The 22,002-nt window shown below is 43.6% G+C and overlaps 1 protein-coding gene across 1 annotated transcript in view; it reads right to left on the reverse strand.

Annotated features, from left to right (window-relative positions):
• bms1 (BMS1 ribosome biogenesis factor) overlaps positions 1 to 22,002 on the reverse strand; it is a 93,329-nt gene that overhangs the window by 11,851 nt on the left and 59,476 nt on the right. Inside the window, exons 15-20 of the mRNA XM_063070807.1 lie at positions 17,662 to 17,841; positions 17,025 to 17,213; positions 14,982 to 15,162; positions 9,930 to 9,988; positions 5,760 to 5,882; positions 3,159 to 3,306 (exon numbers count right to left, since the gene is read on the reverse strand). Of these exons, the coding sequence (XP_062926877.1) occupies positions 3,159 to 3,306; positions 5,760 to 5,882; positions 9,930 to 9,988; positions 14,982 to 15,162; positions 17,025 to 17,213; positions 17,662 to 17,841 (880 nt within the window). The remainder of the gene's footprint in view (positions 1 to 3,158; positions 3,307 to 5,759; positions 5,883 to 9,929; positions 9,989 to 14,981; positions 15,163 to 17,024; positions 17,214 to 17,661; positions 17,842 to 22,002) is intronic.

Raw genomic sequence — 22,002 nt, forward strand, 5'->3', positions numbered from 1 at the left:
AGAAATTCAGCTATAGTCTCCATCAATGGAAACTGGGTAGCTATTTCAGGAAACACAAGTGGAGAAGAGGATCTCCCCTTTTAGTTTTGTATGGGGCAGTGGCAACACAGTTATGTACAGTTCTTAACTTGCTCCCTTGAAGAATTCACATGCGAGAAAAGTCAGCTAATGTAACACTTTGGGAACAAGGTGGCTGAACTTGAGGAGGAGGTAGCTGACTTGCGATGTTGTAGAGTATTGGCAGATGTGCTCTGTTCCAGATGTCCTTTAGGGAGATAGTGTGCACCCCAAAAGAGCCAAGGGTTGAGACTCCAGACCAGAAAGGAAGAGACAGGTGGGGGGCCATGGGAAGGAAGCACAGGTAAGAGGTGCACACTGTCTACGGCATCAACCCCAGAGTTGGAAGTGTCCAACCATTTTGAATATCTAGCGATGCTCAACGACGACCATGAGACCTCTATGCTGGTAGGCGGAACAGAGGAACCCCACAGGACCCTCTCTAATCCTAGACCTAATCCCCATAAAAAGGAAGTAGTAATAGTAAGGGGGCTCAATTATCAGAGGAGGTTAAGAATCAGGTCTGTACTGACAAGGAGACTCGTACAAATAGGAGACCTCCCTGGACAAGTAGATAAGCTCCTTGCCAGAACTGTGGTGAATTCAGAAGTCATCGTCCACATTGGAATAAATGACATGGGAAAGGGCAGGCTGTCAGTTCTGCAAGAGTTAGCTGGGAAACTTAGGGCCAGAACTGACCAAGTGTTTTTCTTGGAAGTTCTGCCTGTGCCAGTCTCGTTATTATAGTGCCAGTGACCCAGATTCAATTCTGCTGCTGGCTGTGAGCAGCTTGTACATTCTCTCTGTGACCACGTGGGTTTCCTCTGGGAGTTCCTGTTTCCTCTATATTCCAAAGTTCATATGTTAATCGGTCTCATTAGGCAGCATAGGCTTGTTGGGCCAGAAAGGCCTGTTTCCATGCTGTATCTCTAAATAAATAATAAATAGTTTTGAAACTCGCTTCCTTAAAGGGTGGTGATAGCAGTCTTTGAGTATATTTAAAATGGAAATAAGCAAAGGTGTGAAAGGTTAAGTTAGTACTTTGTGTTAGTACAGTATTTACCAAGGCAAAAGATTTGGAGGATTGTGAGATCAGTGTGGAGCACGCTAATATCCTAGGCCATTTTGAGATAAAGAAAGAGGCACTGTAGTGTTGGGTCTCTTGAAGTACGTTAAGGTGGCTAACTCCCTTGGGCCTGATGGGGTAAAACCCAGGCTGAGAAAGTTGAAAGATCAGATTGCTGGGACCTTGACCAAGTCTTCATGTCCTCTCTAGATACAGGCAAGGTTCCAGAGAACTGGCAAGTAGTTAATGTTGCTGCATTATTCAAGAAGGGGAAAAATGATAATACTGGAACTATAGACAGGTGAGTCTCATATCGATGGTAGAAAAGTTACTGGTGAGGATTGTTAGGGATTGGATTTATGAGCATTTGGAAATTATTGCCTAATTAGGGACAGTAAACATGGCTGTGTACAGCAAGTCTTGTCTAATTAACTTGATTGTTTTTGAGGAGGTGACACAGGCAATTGACGAGTTGTAGATGTTGTCTGTATGGATTTTAATAAGGCATTTGACAAGGTCCCTCAAGGTAGGCTCATCCACAGGATTAAGATGCATGGGATCCATGGTGAATTGGGCATTTAGATTCAGAATTGGCTTGCCCGTAGAAGAGAGAGCAAAGTAGTCAATGAGACTTATTATGGCTCATGGTCCTTGGCTACTGGTGTACACAGGGATTTGTACTAAGATCCCTGCTGTTTGTGCATGGACCTAGATAAAAATGTAGATAGATGGGAGAGTAAGTTTGCAGACAATACCAAGGTTGCTGTTGGTGTGGATAGTGTAGAAGATTGCAAAATGATACAGCGAGATATGGATCAGTTGAAGATATAGGTAGAGAAATGACAGTTGGAATTTATCCAGCCAAATTTGTGGTGTTGCACAATGTTAGACAAAATTTTGGGGAGATAGTACATCATTAACAGTAAAACCATACTGATGTAAGCATTGAAGTACAGAGGAATCTTAGTGTCCAAATCCACAACCTTCTGAAAGTTGTTCAAAGCCAAAATGTTATGTTGCATCTATATAAAAGTTATGTTGCAACTACATAAACTGTATTTCGGCCACAGCTAGAGTAATGCATGAATTGTGGTTACGCCATTACAGGAATGATATGGACGCATTGGAGAAGGTGGAGAAGAGATTTACCAGGATGCTGCATGGATTAGAAGATGTGCAATGAAGAGAAGTTAGAAAACTCGGGTTGTTTTCTCCAGAATGGCAGACACTGAAGGAAGACCTGTTAGAGCTTTATAAAATTATGAAAGACATAGATCGAGAAGATAGACTGCATCTTTTTACTAGTGTTGAAATGTCTGCCAAGCCAGAGAGGGTGTGGGGCATGTACTTAAGGTGGCAAGGGAGTTCACTGGAGGTGCAAGTTTTTGTTTTTATCACAGAGTGGTGAGTCCTGTAATGCACTGCCAGGTGGTGGTGGAGGAAGATATGAGAGAGGCATTTAAAAAATTCTTATGTGTGGAGAAAGGGGAGGGGGGGTGATATAGACATAGTATAGTTTAATTAGTATGGCACGAGACTAATGGCCAATGGGTCTGTTCCTGTGCTGTACTGTTGTATGTTCTATCAGAATTTAAAGACCCAGAGGCAATGCTGATGAGATTTTAAGACAATTATCTTGTTTCACGGTCATTGTCATCAATACTGAGATCTTGAGCGAAAGAACAGAATGTTAATCAAATGCAAAGTACTGCACTGTGGTTAGAGGCAAAACAAATTCTGTTGTTATTAGGTGTTCAACTCGCAATCCATCCCATAATTTAACAGCATGGGTAATGAGTTCGATACACTGAAGGGAAAGCATGAATCCAGCATCTTGAACTAGGTTTGTTAAATGATTTCTTTCAGACCCTAAAATGCTTAAAACTGAATAGGCCCAGAACAAAAATGAGTCAATATTAAAAATTCCAGTGGATAATAGATACATTGGAGGTGAGAAATGTAGTATGAACAATAGGCTTTGCTATCATTTTGAGACCTATTCCTTTAGAATTAGACGTAGAAGGAAATTGCTCACCACTCATTAACAACTTGTCTTCAAAGGAGGCCCTGAATGCACCCTCTGGGGAACGAACTGCTTTCTTCACTTGACCACGAATTCCACTTACAGTTCGGAGTGATGCACCCTCAAACTTGGCAACTTCCAGCGCAGAGTTGAACATTCCCTGCATGCAAACAGAATACATCCTTGAGAATGCCTGACTACCAAATCACCTGTAGAGGACACAACTCATTCAGGGCAAATTTCAGGAAACTGAAGGCAATTCTGCCAATGGAAACAAAGGGTAAAACTAAGAGCAATAGAACGATATAAAGGAGGAGATAGTTCATTTGTAGACTAGAGTGGGAATGAAATACAGTCAAAGTTAGAGCTACCTGGTTGGATAAAAAAAACTAGATACAAAATGAAACAAAACAATGCAAAGACAGAAATATTGAAGAAAGAGAGAAGGGATAGAACATAGCACAGGAATGGTTTGTACTGAACTAATGAAACCAGTAATTAAAAGCCCACAAAATTAGTCAGAGACATAGAGCAACAGCATGGAAACAGAACCTTCTGCCCCAACGATCATAATGCTCACCTAATTGGTCCCAATTTCCCATGTTCAGGCCCTTTCCCTGCAAGTCCCTATCCAAGTGCTTCTTAAATGATACTACTGTACCTCCCTCAACCGCTTCCTCTGGCAGCTCATCCTAATGTACTCGCCGTCATCTGTGAACAAGTCACCCCTTCAGGTCTCTTTTCAAGCTTTCACCTCTCACCCTAATCCCATGCCAGCTAGTGCTGGATTCCCCTACCATGGGGACCAGGCTCTTACAATCCACCTGATCAGTGTGTCTCTTAATTTTAAACACTTCTGTAAGGTCACCGTCATTCTTATATGTTCAAAGGAATAAAGATATAGCCTGGCCAATATCTCCCTACAACTTGCGGCCTCTCATCCTGGCAACAACTTCATCATGGAGCAGTATGGCTGAACAGCTGGTTTCTGCGCTGTTTACTCCCTCTCTACATGCCTGTTTGCTTTTAATAAAACTATAAAATCTTGCAGGATTCTCCTTTACCTGATCTGCCAGGGATATCTCAGGTCTCCCTTTCACCTTCCTTACTTCCTCCTTGTGTACTCTCACAAGGCACCCACTTAATCCCAGCCACCGGTACCTGACATAAGCCTCCTTCACGTGCTGAGCAGAGCCCCTGAACCCCTCGTCAGTCAGGGTTCCCTTATCCTGCCAGTCTTGCCCTTCACTTTAGAAAGATGAAGCTGGCCCTGATCACTCACCATGTCAATTCTAAAAACGTCCTATTTGTCTCGGATTGCTTTATCTGCTAACTCAACATATGCAAGTTTCTATCAATGTCAATGGCTGTGGACAGGCTGAGAAGGATGAGAAAAGAAAGGTTGTGTTTTCAGTTATTCGTGTTGGGGTAGAAATCTTATATATTTACTGACAGTAAATGATAAAGCAGTGGTGGTTGGAGGTATGCCCACAGGAAAAAGAACCTCAGGGCTGTATGTGGTGACATATAATGTGCTCCGATAATAAAATTTACTTTGAACTTTTGAATGTGTTAATGGTGGAGGTGTTGATCAGCGCTACTGCTTGGGGAAGGTAACTGTTTCTGAATCTGGTGGTTTTGGCATAGTGCTACGAAGCCTCTTTCCTGATGGGAGTAGGACAAGCAGTCCATGAGCAGGGTAGGTGAGATTCTTCATGATCTTACTGACCTCCTTTTCTGGCACCTTTCTGTATATGTCCTTGATGGTGGGAAGTGCCAGTGATACGTTGGACAGTTTTGACCCATTGTAGAGCCTTTCAGTTAGCTGAAGTGCAGTTTCTGTATAATGCAGTGATGCAGCTTGTTAGGGTGCTCTCTACTATGCCTCTGTAGAATGATGTTGAGTATAGGTGTGCACAGCCCAACTCTCTTCAGTCTCCTCGGAAAGAAGAGGCGTTGTTGAGCTTTCCCGATTGTGTACAATGTATTCCAGGACAATGAGAAGTTGTGTGAGGTATGGAATCCCAGGAGTTTTGAAAATGCTTGCTATTTCCACAACTGTGCCATCCCTGTAAAGAGTGCTGTGAGTGGTGCAAGTTCTCCTTCAGTAATAACCATCTCTTCCATCTTGTTAACATCGAGGAAGAAGTTGTTTGCCTTGCACCAGGCCTCAAGCTCTTCCGCCACCTCTCTGTTGGTGACGATCCCCATCACTGTTGTATCATGTCATTACTCGTGTGTTTAGCCATGCAGTCATGTGTGATTGTACAGTAATTGATTAATTACATAGCTAATTCAAAAAACAAACTGGGAACCAATTTACTGAATAGACTCCCGTGTGGTTTAATTCTATAAAGGAACAGGTAAAGCTTAGAAACAGGAATGGACAAATAGGTAGACTGGGAAGGGGGGGAATGCAAAGATAATGGCTAGGTGTATCAAAGAAACAGAAGAGGAAAGACCAGGCAGTATAAAGGAGCCAGCTGGCATGGGGAGAGAGAGTTGAAATAAGATTGCTACTTCTCATCCCATCTCTGTGTCTTGTCAATGTCCTGCTGTAAGCTACGCCAACTTTCTACACCATCAACAACTCCAATGCGAAGAGTAGTTCACCTTTATAAAGGCTGTGTTCTTGTATATCTTGAAAGGGAATCCAACCAATTTGAGTTTTTTAACAACATTTATGGATTTATCGAGGTTCAGCACCACACCCGTTGCTGCAATTCTGAAATCACTCTGCAAAACAAAAAAAAGAAATCAGTAGTTAGCTTTGAAATCTAAGGTTTAACTTGCCTTAAGTTACCAGTACAATGTAGGCGAGGTGGCAGCAATTCCATTTGCTACTGGTGCAGGGGAAGGCGAGAGGAGAGCAGACAGCAGCAGCAGCTGAGCAATGTAGAAGCATGGGTCTAGTAAGGACTCTCCTTCAATCAGCCTGTCTATATATTGCCAGAAATCCTTCCTGAACAGACCTAACAAATCTACCTCATCTAAACCTTTTGCATGAAGGAGGCGCCAAGCAATACTAGTCACCCATGACAACAACTTTGTTATTTTTGCGTCTTTCCAAAATCTGCCTCCTAATCTGGTCCTTAGTGTCTCTGTTGCAACAGCGTGGGGTCTATAGAATACACCCACTCGGATTCAGTAGGCAATCCCTCCACGACACACTATCCCTGATTAGCAATGCCAGCACCCCCTCTCCACTTCCCTTACCTCCTTCCCTATACCTTTTGGAACATCTAAACCTCAGAACATCCAGCAGCCAATCCCGCCCTTGCAACAGCCAAGTCTCTGTAATGGTATAACAATGTAACTCCATGTACTGATCCATGTTCTAAGTTCATCACCCTTGTTCCTGATACCTCTTTTATTAAAATAGACACATCAAGCTGCATCAACCTGTATAGCAGCTGCCCCATCCTCTACCCCATCACACTGGTATCGAACCCCCGCCAATCTAGTTTAAACCCTCCCCAACAGCGCTAACAAATCTACCCGCAATGATCACATTCTCAAGTTCAGGTATAAACTGCCCTTTTTGTACAGGTCATACTTTCCCCAGAAGAGATCCAAATGATCCACAGATCTGAAACCCTGTCCCCTGCGTCAGTTCCTCAGCCACACGTTCATCTGCTAAATCATCCTATTCTTACCATCACTGATGTATGGCACAGGCAGCAATCTAGAGATTACACCCTTGAGGTCCTGATTTTCAGCTTCCTACTTAGCTCTGTATATTCTCTCTTCAGGACCTCATCCCTTTTCTGATCTCTGAGTACCAATGTTGGCACCAATAAATACTGCGACTTCTGGCTGCTTCCCACTGTTCCCTCTAAGCTGTGCAGCGCGCGGCCACACAGCTGGATGCAGTTCATACTGATGTAGTTATCAGGGATAATGGAGGTCTCCCAGAAGTCCCACATCATACATTAACAACACACCCCTGAACCTGGATCTATCCTCACTATTCTAGATAGGGCTAATAGACAAGGAAAGAAAAAAACTAATCAGAATTCTACCTTAGCCTCCACCTCTTCTCACCTAAGCCTGTTGAGCCAAAGCCTCAAGCTCTCCATTCTGACACTGTCCACTCACACAATAGCCCTATTTAGTAAAGAACTTGAAAAGGTTCCTCAGGGTAGGCTCATTCGAAAGTCAGGAGCCATGGGATCCAGGGAAACCTGTGTGGATTCAGAATTGAGGTTCCCATAGCAGGCAGAAGGTGGCAAGTCTGTGATCAGTGGAGTTCGTAGGGATCTATTCTGGGAGCCCTGCTCTTTGAGATTTTTATGAACAACTTAGGTGAGGAAGTGCAAGGGTGGGTTAGTAAGTCTGCAGCTGATATGATGGTTGGTGGTATAGATCGTGTAGAACAGGGGTTGGCAACCTTTTTGCCTCTGTAGGCTGGATCGCGTATTAATGAGCGAACAGTGGGCCAGATAAATGCCATAAAAAACTTGAAGTATGGGAATTATCCATTTAACTACATCTAGTTATGTTTTGCCTCAAATTAATGAATAACGCCTTCTGGAAAATCATTTGTGCTTACGGTTGCCTACCCCTGTTGTAGAAGGTGGTTGTAGGTTACAATGGGATATTGAGAGGATGCACAGCTGGGCTGAGGTGGGGGATGGAGCTCAATCCGGGAAAGTGGAACGTCAAACGTGAGGACAGAATAACGGTAGGATTCTTAACAATGTGAAGAAACAGACGGATCTTGGGATTCACTCCCACAGATTCCTCAAAGCTGTAAGAGTGTGAGTTGATAGGGTGGCTGTTACAGCACATGGTGTCCTGGTCTTCAGTTGTTGGGAGCCACGAGGTAACTTCGCGGTACTATAAAACTATTTGTCGACCACACTTGGAGTATTGTGTTCAATTCTGGTTGCCTCATTATAGGAATAAGCTGCAAAGGACATTTACCAGGATGATGCCTGGGTTAGAAAGCATGTCTTGGGTTGAGCGAGTTAGGGCTTTGGAGAGGAGGATGAGAGATGACTTGATAGGAGGTATACAAGATGATAAAGAGGCATAAGTCAGCCAGAGACTTTTTCCCAGGCATAACTATAAGCTGTTGAGAGGAAAGCATACAGAGGATATCAGTGGTAGGTGCATGGGATGTGTTGTCAGGGGTGCTGGTAGAAGCAGATATATTATGGACATTTAAGAGATTTAGAAAGGCACATGGATGAAAGTAAAATGGAGAACTATGTGGAAGGGAAGGATTAGACTAATTTTGGAGTCAGCACTACTGAAGGGCCTGTACTGTGCGGTACTGTTCTCTGCTCAATGAGAATGTTGGTTCCCTGCCAACTCTCTGCAAATCCCATTCCCTTTCTCTACTCCTGCAGTTATCTGGTTTATTCTCTTTGTGTCAACATAACTTTTGAAATCACTGATCACCCAGCATCCTTGTAAGCAGCCAGCTCTGGGACATTACTTGTCATTGACTGAAGGAAGGCTTCTCACACTGCCCTACTTTCCTAGGCCTTTAAATCTGGACGTGGATCCTTCAGTCAGTGTGGGGAGAGCTTTTCTCTGTTTACCTTTTCTCAACCTGCCATTAACGTCGTACACCTCTATCAAATCTCCTCTGTACTTCTCAGCTACAACCTATAAAACCTTCAAAGTTCTATCCTCTGGAAATGGTCCTATATACTTTTCTGGAATTTAGATTTTGGTTTACTGAGCTATTCTACTTAAGTACAGGGAGGTGGTGTTGAGGAAAAGACCAGCCCTGAGACGGATGACAAAACAAATGGCTTTTTCCAGTTATTCTTACAGCATGAGAAGGATTCCTTCAGCCCACTACATCAGTGGCAGACATCAAATACTAACCCACACTAATCCTATTTTCCACACTCGGCTGTAACTTCCTCTGTCACGCGTCTAGTGCTTGTCCAAATACCTTATGATGTGTTAATACCACCATCCCCTCCAGCAGATTTCAACCATGCTCTGGGTGAAACATCATCGTCCTCACGTCCCCTCTATCTCCTTCCCCTATCACAAACTTTCCCTCTCTGGTTGCAAAGACCTCTGCCAAGGGAAAATGTTTCTCACCATCTCCCCTACTTCTGTACCCTGTTCAGTGCAATTGCATCCTTTCTGTAGTGGGATTATCAGAGCAGTGTACAGTGTTCCAGTAGCCTAACTAATGTCTAGCATAATTATTCACAAACTTCCTGCTGGGTGCAGTGACTATTAAAGGCCAGTATCCTGATGGCTTTCTTAATCATCTTCTCTGTCAGTTCCGATGCCTTCAGGGCTCCTTGAAAAGGTTCCTCTGTTCTTCCTAGGTCTTATCATCCATAGTAAATAGAGCAGAAGCTCACCTACATGTTTTTGCCAGCCCTTTTCCTGCTTAGAGGGCATAAATCTCAATGTCTTCCCTATATATGTATCTCCCAAAATACCTAAAAAAATGTAACTGCAACTACATCTATCAGCACCTCTGGCAGCTTGTTCCCTCAGATCTCTTTTAAATTTCTCCCCTCTCACCTTATAGCTAACAGCTCTAGACTCCACTGTCACAGGATAAGGTCTCTGAATACCTATTCCCCACATTATGACCTTCTATAAGGGCAACCTCAGCCTCCTACATTCCAAGGGAATAAATCTGGACTCTTCCTGATTAGTGGGGAGTTGTAATGATAGGGTGGCAGAAGGAAGAGATTAAGGATGACGCAGGAGCATGCAAAAGGGAATCACTGAACCAAGGCTTCCCTGCCTTCCATCCAGGACTTGGGCTTTTCTCGTGTCATGCCAGTTGTAACTCACCAAAGCACCACCCATAGATGAAATGGCAAAAAACCCTGTGCCTTGTGGAGTAATTGGACCTGGAATAAAGGGGAAAGGAACAGCAGTTAGAGATCATAGAAACAGGCAACACAGAGCCATGCTGACCAGTAACTCCTCCTTACTGCACTTGATCTATAGCTATCTATGCCTAAGCAGTTCAAGTGTTGCCACTGAACTGAATAGTTTTTTTGGATCAGCCTCCACCAGAGAAGATATTGCTCGTATCCCTAAGATATCAGGCAGGCTAATTTCAAATAACGCAGTAGAACTTGCAAAAGATTCAAGATTGCTTAATGTCATTTCCAGTACACAAGTGCAAAGGAGAATGAAATCATTGTTACTCCAGATCTGATGCAACACAAAAAAAACCACAATAAGATAAAGAACACAATGTTTTTTTTAAAAAAAACATAAGCAATAAATATAAATACACAAGATAGCTTATATACATAGATTGATTGAATGTTCATAAAGTAGAGGTGGAGGTGTTGATCAGCCTTACTCCTTGACGGCAGGTAGGCAGATACTGGTGATGCATTGGGCAGTTTTGTCTACCCGTTGTAGAGCCTTCCTGTCAGCCAGAACGCAGTTTCCATACCAAGCGATGATGCTCTTATTGGGCAGAAAGATTGACAGCTTACAAATCAGTAAATTCAAATGAATCAAGGACAGTGGAAGCAGGCAGACTAATTGCCTCTGTTCTTGCCGCATGCTTGGGGATGGAGGCTGCCATTTTGTGAAGACACTCTATTCTCCATTTTGTGAGCTCGACATGCTGAGCTTGATCAATGTTTTAAAGACACAATGATACTTCAGGTAATCTGCTAATCTGGAGATCATTTCCAAATAAATTATTTGTGAGATGTTCTTTCGTTGGATATAATATGCAGGTTTGTGAATATTAGGGTTGGTGTCTGACTGGAGTGATTCGAGCTCGTTGCTGATTGAGAACAAAGAACCATGCATTATCGACTGTCACTTGATGGGAAGGGGGCAATAAATTGATGCTAACTTGGAGCAGAGCCAATAATGAAGTGTTAAAGGACAGACATATGACCTGTGGCCAATGACACTGGAATGCGATATTTGAATTGATAAGGAATGGATATAAAAGTTGATGCTTCGTGTGTGCTGGTAGCAGTAACTTCGAAGAATAACCATCTCAGATACAAGCATGAGCAATCCTGTGTGAAACAGGTGGCGAGTGAATCAGCACTATGAGAAGTGTCTGGCCAGCGTAAACTCCTTTGCCCAGGTAATACCTATGCTATTCTTTGACTATTCAGGAGAGTCAGGGATACTTAGCAGGTGTGCACACAAGGTATTTTAGTGTATGAATTCACATACTTGTTAGTTTAAACAATAAAGGTACTTCTCAGTAAATACAGATCTCTCTGTGCCTCACTAATCATCATAAGTATTTTTTTACAACACTCTCTACTATGCATCTGTCGAATGACATGAATATAGATGTACATAGTCCAGCTCACTTAACCTTCCCAGAAACTAAAGGCATTGGTGTGCTTTCCTAATTGTGAAGAATATATTCTGGGACCATGTGAGGTTGTGCAAGATATGCACTCCAAGAGTTGAAAACTACAAAAGGGATTGAGAGTTCACCTGAGGTCAATAACCTTCTTTGTCTTGTTGATGCTGAGGAAGAAGTCATTTGCCTGGCACCAGGCCTTGAGCTCTTCCACCTCCTGTCTGTCTTATTGTTGTTGGTGATGAGCCCCACCACTATTGTTCAAAGCACTTCATGATGATTGGCATCAGTGTCACTGGGAACTATCCCTATTGGTAAAGACCCAATTACAAGGGGCAGAGTATTGGAGAAACTCAGGGGATAAAGGCATTCGAGTCATGAGAACCTATTGGACTGCAAACTTGCTTTAAAAGAAATGGCTGCAAAGATAGTGGATCGTCAGCTGAAATTTTTCATAACTCATTGAGCTGGTACCAGAAGATTGAAAAACTGCTAATGAGACCCCTATGTTCAAAAAGGAAGAAAGCTAGAAAGCAGGGAACTAGAGGTGAATTAGCTTAAGTGTTGGAGACTCATACAACATAGAGACAAGCCCTTTGGCCTAATTCATCATGCCAATTGTGTTACCGAGCAAGTTAGCCCCATCTGCCCATGTTTGACCCATAGCCCTCTAAACATCTATCTAGGTGACTTTTACATGTTGCTAATGTGCTGCATCAACCACCATTTCAGGCAGCTCATTCCACCTATTGTGTGAAGAAACTGCTCCGATGTCCCTTTTAAATCTCTCACTTCACCTATGCCTCCTTGTTTTTAGAATCCTTCCCTTTGAAAAAAACTGTACTTTCATCCTGTCTCTGCCCCTCATGATCTTACATACCTCTCTCAGGTCAACTGTTGGGGGGGGGAGGGGGGGTAAACTACTCCTCCACTTTAAATATCCTCATTGCTTGTTCTCCACAGCCACCTATGGCAATGAATTCTGGAGATTCACCACCTTCTGGCTAAAGGAATTCCTCTTCATCTCTGTTCTCAATGGACGCCCCTCTATTCGGAGGCTGTGCCCTCTTGTCCCAAGACTCCTCCACTTTCATTCCTGGAATCATTCTTGTGAACCTCCTCTGGACCCTCCCCAATGCCAGCACGTCTTTTAGATAGTGTGCCCAAAACTGCTCCCAATACTCCAAGTACAGTTTGACCAATGCCTTATAAAGCCTCAGCATTACACCCTTGCTCTTATCTTCTGGTCCTCTTGAAATGAATACCAACATTGCATTTGCCTTCCTTACTACCAACTCAACCTGCACGTTAACCTTTAGGGAATCCTGCGAAAGGACTCTTAAGTCCCTTTGTACCTCTGATTTTTTAATTTTCTCCTGATTAGAAAACAGCCCAGGCCTTTATTCCTTCTACCAAAATTCACAACCATATTCTATTTGCCACTTCTTTGCCCATTCTCCCAAATGAAGTCCTTCTGCAGATTCTCTGCTCCCTCAACACTACCTGCTCCTCTACCTATCTTTGTATCATCCGCAAACTTGGCCACAAAGCCATCAATTCCATCATCCAAACCTCCAAACCCACAATCTCTAATATGGCGATCATGGAAGGATGCTTCTGGGACCGAATGCCCATAAGTAGTGATGTGCCTCAGGGTTCAGTGCTGGGCCCATTGCTGTTTGTCATCTGTATCAATGATTTGAATGAGAATGTACAAGGTGTGGTATTAAGTTTTGCAGGTGACACTAAAATTAGCGGTATTACAGAAAGTAAAGATAGTTATTAGGACTTACAGAGGGATCTTAATTAGATGGGTTAGTAGGCCTACAAATGGCAAATGTAGCATAATTTGGATAAGTGCAAGATGTTGCATTTTGGGAAGACTTATCAGAGTAAGATTTTTACAGTGAATGATATGGTCCTGGGGAATGGTGGGACAGAGGGAGAGAGGAATACAAGCCCACATGCTCTGAAAGTGGCTTCGTAGGTAGATAGGGTGCTGAGGAATGTTTGTGGCACACTGGCCTTTATCAGTTGAGCTGTTGGACACACAGGTTGGAATATTATGTTGCAGTTGCATCAGTGTCATTTATTGTAGCCGCTGTTCTGAGTACGGCCTCTACATCAGTGACACGTGGCACAAAGTGGGGCGCACTTTGATGAGCTCAACAACCAGGCTCTCCTGGTGGCCACACATTTCAATTCCATTTGCCATTCCCTCACCTTCATGTCTATCCATGGCCTCTATTGCCATGATGAGGTCAAACTCAGGCTTGAAAAGCAACTCCTCATATTCCATCTGACTAGTCTCCAACCTGATGGCATGAACATTAATTTCTCTAACCTCCAGTACCATTCCCCTAAGTTTTCTCTGCCCTCCCCCCTTTTTCATTTCTCCTCCCATTGTGGTGGCTTTTCAATCCTGCTGTTCTCCTCCACCCTCATGATCTGCCCGTCACCTCCCTCTGGCCACCCACCACCTTCCCTTTATTCCATGACCCACTGTTCTCTTCTATCAGATTCCTCCTTCCTCAGTCCTTCACCTCCCTCTCCCATCACCTCCCATTATTCCTCCAGCCCCCCCCAGTTTCTACCCCCCCCCGCCTTCCTCCCACCTGGTCTCATGTATGACCTACCACCTTATACTCCTCCCACTCCCCCCACCTTCTTATTCTGGTCCCTTTCTTCCCAGTCCTGATGAAGGCTTTCAGCCTGAAAAATCAACTGTTTCTTCCCCTCCATAGATGCTGCCTGATCTGCTCCTCCAGCGTTTTGTATATGGTGTCCAGTTTTGATTGCTGTTTTATAAGAAACAGGCCACTTTACTGGAAAGAGTGAAGGAAATATTTACAAGGATGTTCTCCGGGACTGGAGGGAGGTTAGAGAAAGTAATGTTCATGCCATCAAGCTGGAGACTAGCCAGCCTGACTAGGCTGGAGAGTTGGGGAGAGTGGGCTAGCACTTTATTCACTGGAGTATAGGAGAATAGGGGAAGGTGATCTTATAGAGGTGTATAAAAGTCATGAGGAGCATAGATAAGTCGAATCTGCAGAGTCTTTTTGTCCCACGGTTGGGGAATCCCAAACTAGATGGCATAGGTTTAGGACGAAAGGGGAGAAATTTAATGGGAACTCAAGAGGCACCATCTTTTCCCAGAGAATGGTCTGTGGAATGAGGTGCCTAAGGAAGTGGTTGAGGCAGCCACATTAACAGCATTTCAAAGATATTTAGACAGGTACATGGACAGGAAAGGTTTAGTAGGACATGGACAAATGGGACTAGCTAAAATGGCAACCTTAGTTGAAACGGACCAGTTGGGCTAAAAAGCCTTTTTTTCTGATCTGTTTGTCTCTATCACCAAGGACAAGAGGACACGTATATGGGTTTCACTCATGCTCCATACCATCCTGACTTGGAAATCGATCAATATTCTTTCATGACTGAAAAGTAAATCCTTCCAGTATTGTGGCTATACCTTCAGCCGAAAGACTGTTAAGGTCCCTGACATTTTTGAGGGCAACTAGCAATGGCATTAAATTCCTTACCCCAAATAGTAGCAGTACAGTGCATGTGCTCAGGTGTGTACTTGAGCAGCCTATGACGCCCATTGTGATCATCAATGTGATACAGCGGAATAGTCTGAAAGCGTCTCCAGCCCAAGGAGAAGATCAAAGGGTCCCTGGTCTTCAGAATCTTCTTGTGCCATCTATGCTTCTTTAAACGCATCTAGTCGAGATGGAAACAAAGGCTGGTTGGGACATAATATCACCCCATGGTATGTGGCCAGTTCAGTAGCTTAGTACCTACATTATGCTCCTGCATAGGTTAAAACTTCCACTGTACATCTTTTAACAAACATAATCCGTCTCATGGTTCATCTATTACATTACCGCAATGAAGAATTAAGAAAAAGAAAAAAATAGGCTGAAAATGTCAGATGAAATTTAGTGCAGACAATTGTGAAGTGTTGCACGTTGAGAGGACAATCCAGGGTAGGCCTCACACAGTAACAGTAGGACACTAAGGGGTGTGGTGGAACAGAGGGCTCTGGGTACACAAATCCACAATTCCTTGAGTATTCTGGCCTCCAACCTACAAGAAAGATATCAATAAGATTGAAGGAGTACAGAGAAAATTTACCAGGATGCTGTTGGGACGTAGGACCTGAATTACAGGGAAAGCTTGAATAGGTTAGGCCTTTTTTCCCCTGGAGTGTAGGAGAATGAGGGGAGATTTGAAAGAAGTATACAAAATTCTGATGGGTATAGATAGGGTAAATCCAAACAGGCTTTTTCCACTGAGGTTTGCAGAGACTAGAACTAAGGTCAGAGATTAAGAGTGAGAAGTGAAATATTTAAGGGGAACCTGAGAGGGAACTTCTCCACTCAGTGAGTAGTGCAAGCTGCTCGTAGAAGTAGTGGATGCGGATTCTACTGCAACATTTAAGGGAAGCTTGGATGAGTACAGGGATGGGAGGGGTATGGACGGCTATGGTCTGGGTGTGAGTCAATGGGACTAGACAAACTGCAATTCAGCACAGACTAGATGGGCCAAAGGGCCTGCTTCTGGGGTGTAGTGTTCCATGACTCACATTCATGCGTGGAGTTAAACCAATATCCTTGCAGCAGGAAAGACTGGCAGAGTGACACAGCTCTAACAGGGGTGCTGCCACACAGCTCCAGATCCCTGGTACCTGGCTGTGTGTAGCCTTTCTGTGCCAGGATGGGTTTCCCTGAGGTGCTGTTACTTACATCCCAACGGGTGCTGATAGGTTAATTGATCATTCCAGATTGTATTTAGAGTAGATTGGTGGAGGATATCAGGACAATTAGTTGGGGGGGGGTATGGGGGAAGGCAGATTGTTTGGAAAGATGAGAAATTACATCAGTGACTCCTAATTAGTTTAATGCCTCTTTCACAGATATTGACCATATCCCTCTTTTCTCTGCATATGTGCTTATCTAAAAGTCTCTTAAATGCTACTATGCTATCTGCCTCTACCACCCATAGATGTATTCCAGGCCTGCACACCTCCCTGTGTAAAAAAAAAACTTAGCTTGCACATCTCCTTTGTACTTCCCCGCCTCACCTTAAATACAAGCTCTCTAGTACGAGGTATGTAATCCAGAGAGAAGTGTACTAGCTGCCTATCTGTTTAACATAAATTTATATAGGTCCATCAAATCTCCCCTCAGCATCCACCACTCCAGAGAAAACCCAGCTTGTCCAACCTCTTCTCATAGCACGTCCTCCAAAGTTGGCAGCATCCTGGTAAACCTCCACTGTACCCTCTTGAAAATCTCCATATCCTTCCTCTCATGACATGACCAGAATTGAATGCAATATCCCAAATGCGGCCTAACCGAAGTTCTATACAGCTACAACACAATTTCCCAATTTTTATACTTAATGCCCTGACCAATGCAGGCAAGTTTGCCACATGTACTGTACATACTTCTTACAGTGTCATATGAGAAGAATGCTGCCCTGTTATCTTTAACTCAGAGTCAATTTGTCAGTTTCTTTTCTGCAAGCGTTCCTATGGTTAAGATATTATTTACTGCAAGTTGTTAATGGTGAATATTTACCTGCAGGTATCCTATATTTCCTTCGCTGCTTCCCAAGCCACCAAGTATCAATGGATAATGGGAGTCAAAATTCGCCACAAATTCATAAGGTACATTCTCGATCTCAACTCGTACATACATTCCAGGTCTAAAACCTTCATACTGAATCCGGACTTCATCGTTTTGGTCATCGAATTCAGCACGGTTAAGCTTTAAGAAGAACAAAAATTCACATGAAGTAGTACCAATACAGGATGGTGCAGAGATGTGTGTGTGTGTGTCTGTCACACGTTATTACTAACTTCTTGCAGCATTGTACCTGAGATAGTAGCAAACGGGACCAATCATGCTGACATGTACAATTAAATTGATGTAGCGTACGCAATTAACTTGGATTTTCCATTCAGCTGTATATTTACAATAAATTGTTTCCAATTTTATCAAACCACTCAGAATCAGAGCTCAATAATTAGGGAACTAATGAAGAAATCCCTCTAAATGACAGGGAATGAAAACAGTGACAAACAGCAAAGGAAGGAGTAGATATACCAATCTAGGCATCCTAAAACATTCTGAATTTGTGATGTTTAGATTCCTAACTTGTCATATTAGTCATATTTGTGCAGAGCAGGGTCAAAGTCTGAATATCTATTTTTACCTGTGCTTGCTTCTGCATTTCATCCTTCAGATCATCAAAGTAAGTTCCATCTCCACCATCATACTCAACGTCGAACATTTCCTTCAATTTCCGCTTTTTCTCTAAGCGTTTGGTCTGTTCTTCCTCCTCCTTTGGCTTTCCAGGATCATTGCTATCTTCAGCATCTGTTATATCGTCTTCCTGGTTTAACATACAATTTGTATCCAAATTTAAAACAGATTTCTCTATCAAGTAGCTCCAACATAAGAGTTTCAATTTCTGCCTTGCTCACCATTGAGCCTCGAAGCTCTGAATGTTATAATTTATTTATGGATGTGATCTCCTGGGCAGATTTTAGCATCTTGCTCCTGCGTCAATTCCTAACGTGCAAACCAACACAAAAAGTGTTGACAGATGATTCATGTCGCTGGAATGACACTCGAGTCTGATTCGCTCACAGCTGTCAGTTCCATATACTGTACTTTAAACAAACATCAGCATAGATCCAAAAACCATAGAAACCATAGAAACTACAGCACAGAAACAGGCCTTTTGGCCCTTCTTGGCTGTGCTGAACCATTTTCTGCCTAGTCCCACTGACCTGCACATGGACCATATCCCTCCATACACCTCCCATCCATGTATCTGTCCAATTTATTCTTAAATGTTAAAAAAGAACCCGCATTTACCACCTCGTCTGGCAGCTCATTCCATACTCCCACCATTCTCTGTGTGAAGAAGCCCCCACTAATGTTCCCTTTAAACTTTTCCCCCCTCACCCTAAACCCATGTCCTCTGGTTTTTTTCTCCCCTTGCCTCAGTGGAAAAAGCCTGCTTGCATTCACTCTGTCTATACCCATCATAATTTTATATACCTCTATCAAATCTCCCCTCATTCTTCTACGCTCCAGGGAATGAAGTCCCAACCTATTCAACCTTTCTCTGTAACTGAGTTTCTCAAGTCCTGGCAACATCCTTGTAAACCTTCTCTGCACTCTTTCAACCTTATTTATATCCTTCCTGTAATTTGGTGACCAAAACGGAACACAATACTCCAGATTCGACCTCACCAATGCCTTATACAACCTCATCATAACATTCCAGCTCTTATACTCAATACTTTGATTAATAAAGGCCAATGTACCAAAAGCTCTCTTTATGACCCTATCTACCTGTGACGCCACTTTTAGGGAATTTTGTATCTGTATTCCCAGATCCCTGTGTTCCTTGGTTTGTCCTTCCAACGTGCAGTACCTCACACTTGTCAGTATTAAACTCCATCTGCCATTTTTTAGCCCATTTTTCCAGCTGGTCCAAGTCCCTCTGCAGGCTCTGAAAACCTTCCTCACTGTCTACTACACCTCCAATCTTTGTATCATCAGCAAACTTGCTGATCCAATTTACCACATTATCATCCAGATCATTGATATAGATGACAAATAACAATGGACCCAGCACTGATCCCTGTGGCACACCACTAGTCACAGGCCTCCACTCAGAGAAGCAATTCTCTACCACCACTCTCTGGCTTCTTCCATCGAGCCAATGTCTAATCCAATTTACCACCTCTCCATGTATACCTAGCGACTGAATTTTCCTAACTAACCTCCCATGAGGGACCTTGTCAAAGGCCTTACTGAAGTCCATGTAGACAATATCCACTGCCTTCCCTTCATCCACTTTCCCGGTAACCTCCTCGAAAAACTCCAATAGATTGGTCAAACATGACCTACCATGCACAAAGCCATGTTGACTCTCCCTAATAAGTCCCCGTCCATCCAAATGCTTGTAGATTCTGTCTCTTAGTACTCCCTCCAATAACTTACCTACTACCAACGTTAAACTTACTGGCCTGTAATTTCCCGGATTACTTTTCAATCCTTTTTTAAACAACGGAACAACATGAGCCACTCTCCAATCCTCCGGCACCTCACCTGTAGACAGCGACATTTAAAATATTTCAGCCAGGGCCCCTGCAATTTCAACACTAGTCTCCTTCAAGGTCCGAGGGAACACCCTGTCAGGTCCCGGGGATTTATCCACTTTAATTTTCCTCAAGACAGCAAGGACCTCCTCCTTTTCGATCTGTACAGTTTCCATGATCTCACTACTTGTTTCCCTTAATTCCATAGACTTCATGCCAGTTTCCTTAGTAAACACAGACGCAAAAAACCTATTTAAGATCTCCCCCATTTCCTTTGGTTCCGCACATAGCCGACCACTCTGATCTTCAAGAGGACCAATTTTATCCCTTACAATCCTTTTGCTCTTAATATATCGGTAAAAGCTCTTTGGATTATCCTTCACTTTGACTGCCAAGGCAAACTCATGTCTTCTTTTAGCCCTACTGATTTCTTTCTCAAGTATTTTCTTGCACTTCTTGTACTCCTCAAGCACCTTATTTACTCCCTGCTTCCTATACACATCATACAACTCCCTCTTCTTCTTTATCAGAGTTGCAATATCCTTTGAGAACCAAGGTTCCTTATTCCTATTCACCTTGCCTTTAATCCTGACAGGAACATACAAATTCTGCACTCTCAAAATTTCTGCTTTGAAAGCTTCCCACCTACCGATCACATCCATGCCAAAGAACAACCTGTCCCAATCCACGCTTTTTAGATCCTTTCTCATTTCTTCAAATTTGGCCTTCTTCCAGTTACGAACCTCAACCCTAGGACCAGATCTATCCTTGTCCATGATCAAGTTGAAACTAATGGTGTTATGATCACTGGAATCAAAGTGCTCCCCTACACAGACTTCCGTCACTTGTCCTAACTCGTTTCCTAACAGGAGATCCAATATTGCATCCCCTCTAGTTGGTCCCTCTATATATTGATTTAGAAAACTTTCCTGAACACATTTTACAAACTCTAAACCATCTAGACCCCTAACAGTATGGGAGTCCCAATCAATATATGGAAAATTAAAATCCCCTACCACCACAACTTTATGTTTCCTGCAGTTGCCTGCTATCTCTCTGCAGATTTGCACTTCCAATTCTCTTTGACTATTGGGTGGTCTGTAATACAATCCCACTAATGTGGCCATACCTTTCCTGTTTCTCAGCTCCACCCATAAGGACTCAGTAGACAAGCCCTCTAATCTGTCCTGCCTGAGCACTGCTGTAATATTTTCCCTAACAAGCAATGCCACTCCCCTACCTTTCATTCCTCTGCCTTGATCACATCTGAAACATCGGAACCCTGGAATATTAAGCTGCCAGTCCTGCCCCTCCTGTAGCCAAGTTTCACTAATTGCTACAAGGTCATAATTCCACGTGTCAATCCACGCCCTCAACTCATCCACCTTCCCCGCAATACTCCTGGCATTGAAATATATACACCTCAGAAGATTTTTACCACCACTCACAACCTTTCTATTAGCAGATTTGCTTGACCTTTTAACATCATTTATTTTCACTCCAGCCACACTGTCAGCTCTGGTACTGTGGTTCCCATCCCCCTGCAAATCTAGTTTAAAGCCCCCCCAATAGCATTAACAAACCTCCCTGAAAGGATATTGGTCCCCCTGTAGTTCAAGTGTAACCCGTCTCTCTTGTACAGGTCCCACCTGCCCCAGAAGAGGTCCCAATGATCCTGAAATCTGAAACCCTGCTCCCTACACCAGTTCCTCAGCCACTTATTCATCCTCCAGAGCATCCTATTCCTACTCTCAATGGCACGTAGCACAGGTAGCAATCCTGAGATTACCACCCTTGAGGTCCTGCTTTTCAACTTCCTACCAAGCTCTCTATACTCACTGTCCAGGACCTCTTCACTCTTCCTTGCTATGTCATTGGTACCGATGTGCACCACGACATCTGGCTGATCACCCTCCCACTTCAGAATGTCATGCAATCGATCAGAGACATCCTTGACCCTGGCACCTGGGAGGCAACAAACCATCCTGGATTCTCTGTCACGACCACAGAACCTCCTATCTGCAGCTCTAACTATCGAGTCCCCTATCACTACGGCTCTCCTCTTTTTCCCCCTCCCTTCTGCACTGCAGAGCCAGACCCAGTGCCAGACACCCGGCTACTGCAGCTAGTCCCAGGTAAGTCACCCCCCAACAGTATCCAATGCGGTATACTTGTTGTTGAGGGGAATGGCCACAGGGGAACCCTGCTCTGCCTGCCCTTTCCCCTTCCCTCGCCTGACAGTGACCCAATTTCCTGTCCTCTGCTCCTTTGGCATAACTACCTCCCTGTAGCTACGATCTATAATCTCCTCATTCTCCCGAATGATCCGCAGGTCATCCAGCTCCTGCTCCAGTTCCCTAACGCGGTTTGTTAGGAGCTGCAGCTGGATGCACTTCCTGCAGGTGTCGTTGTCAGGGACACCGGAGGGCTCCCTGACT

Source organism: Mobula hypostoma, chromosome 18, assembly GCF_963921235.1.
Source record: "Mobula hypostoma chromosome 18, sMobHyp1.1, whole genome shotgun sequence".
Classification (NCBI taxonomy): domain Eukaryota; kingdom Metazoa; phylum Chordata; class Chondrichthyes; order Myliobatiformes; family Myliobatidae; genus Mobula; species Mobula hypostoma.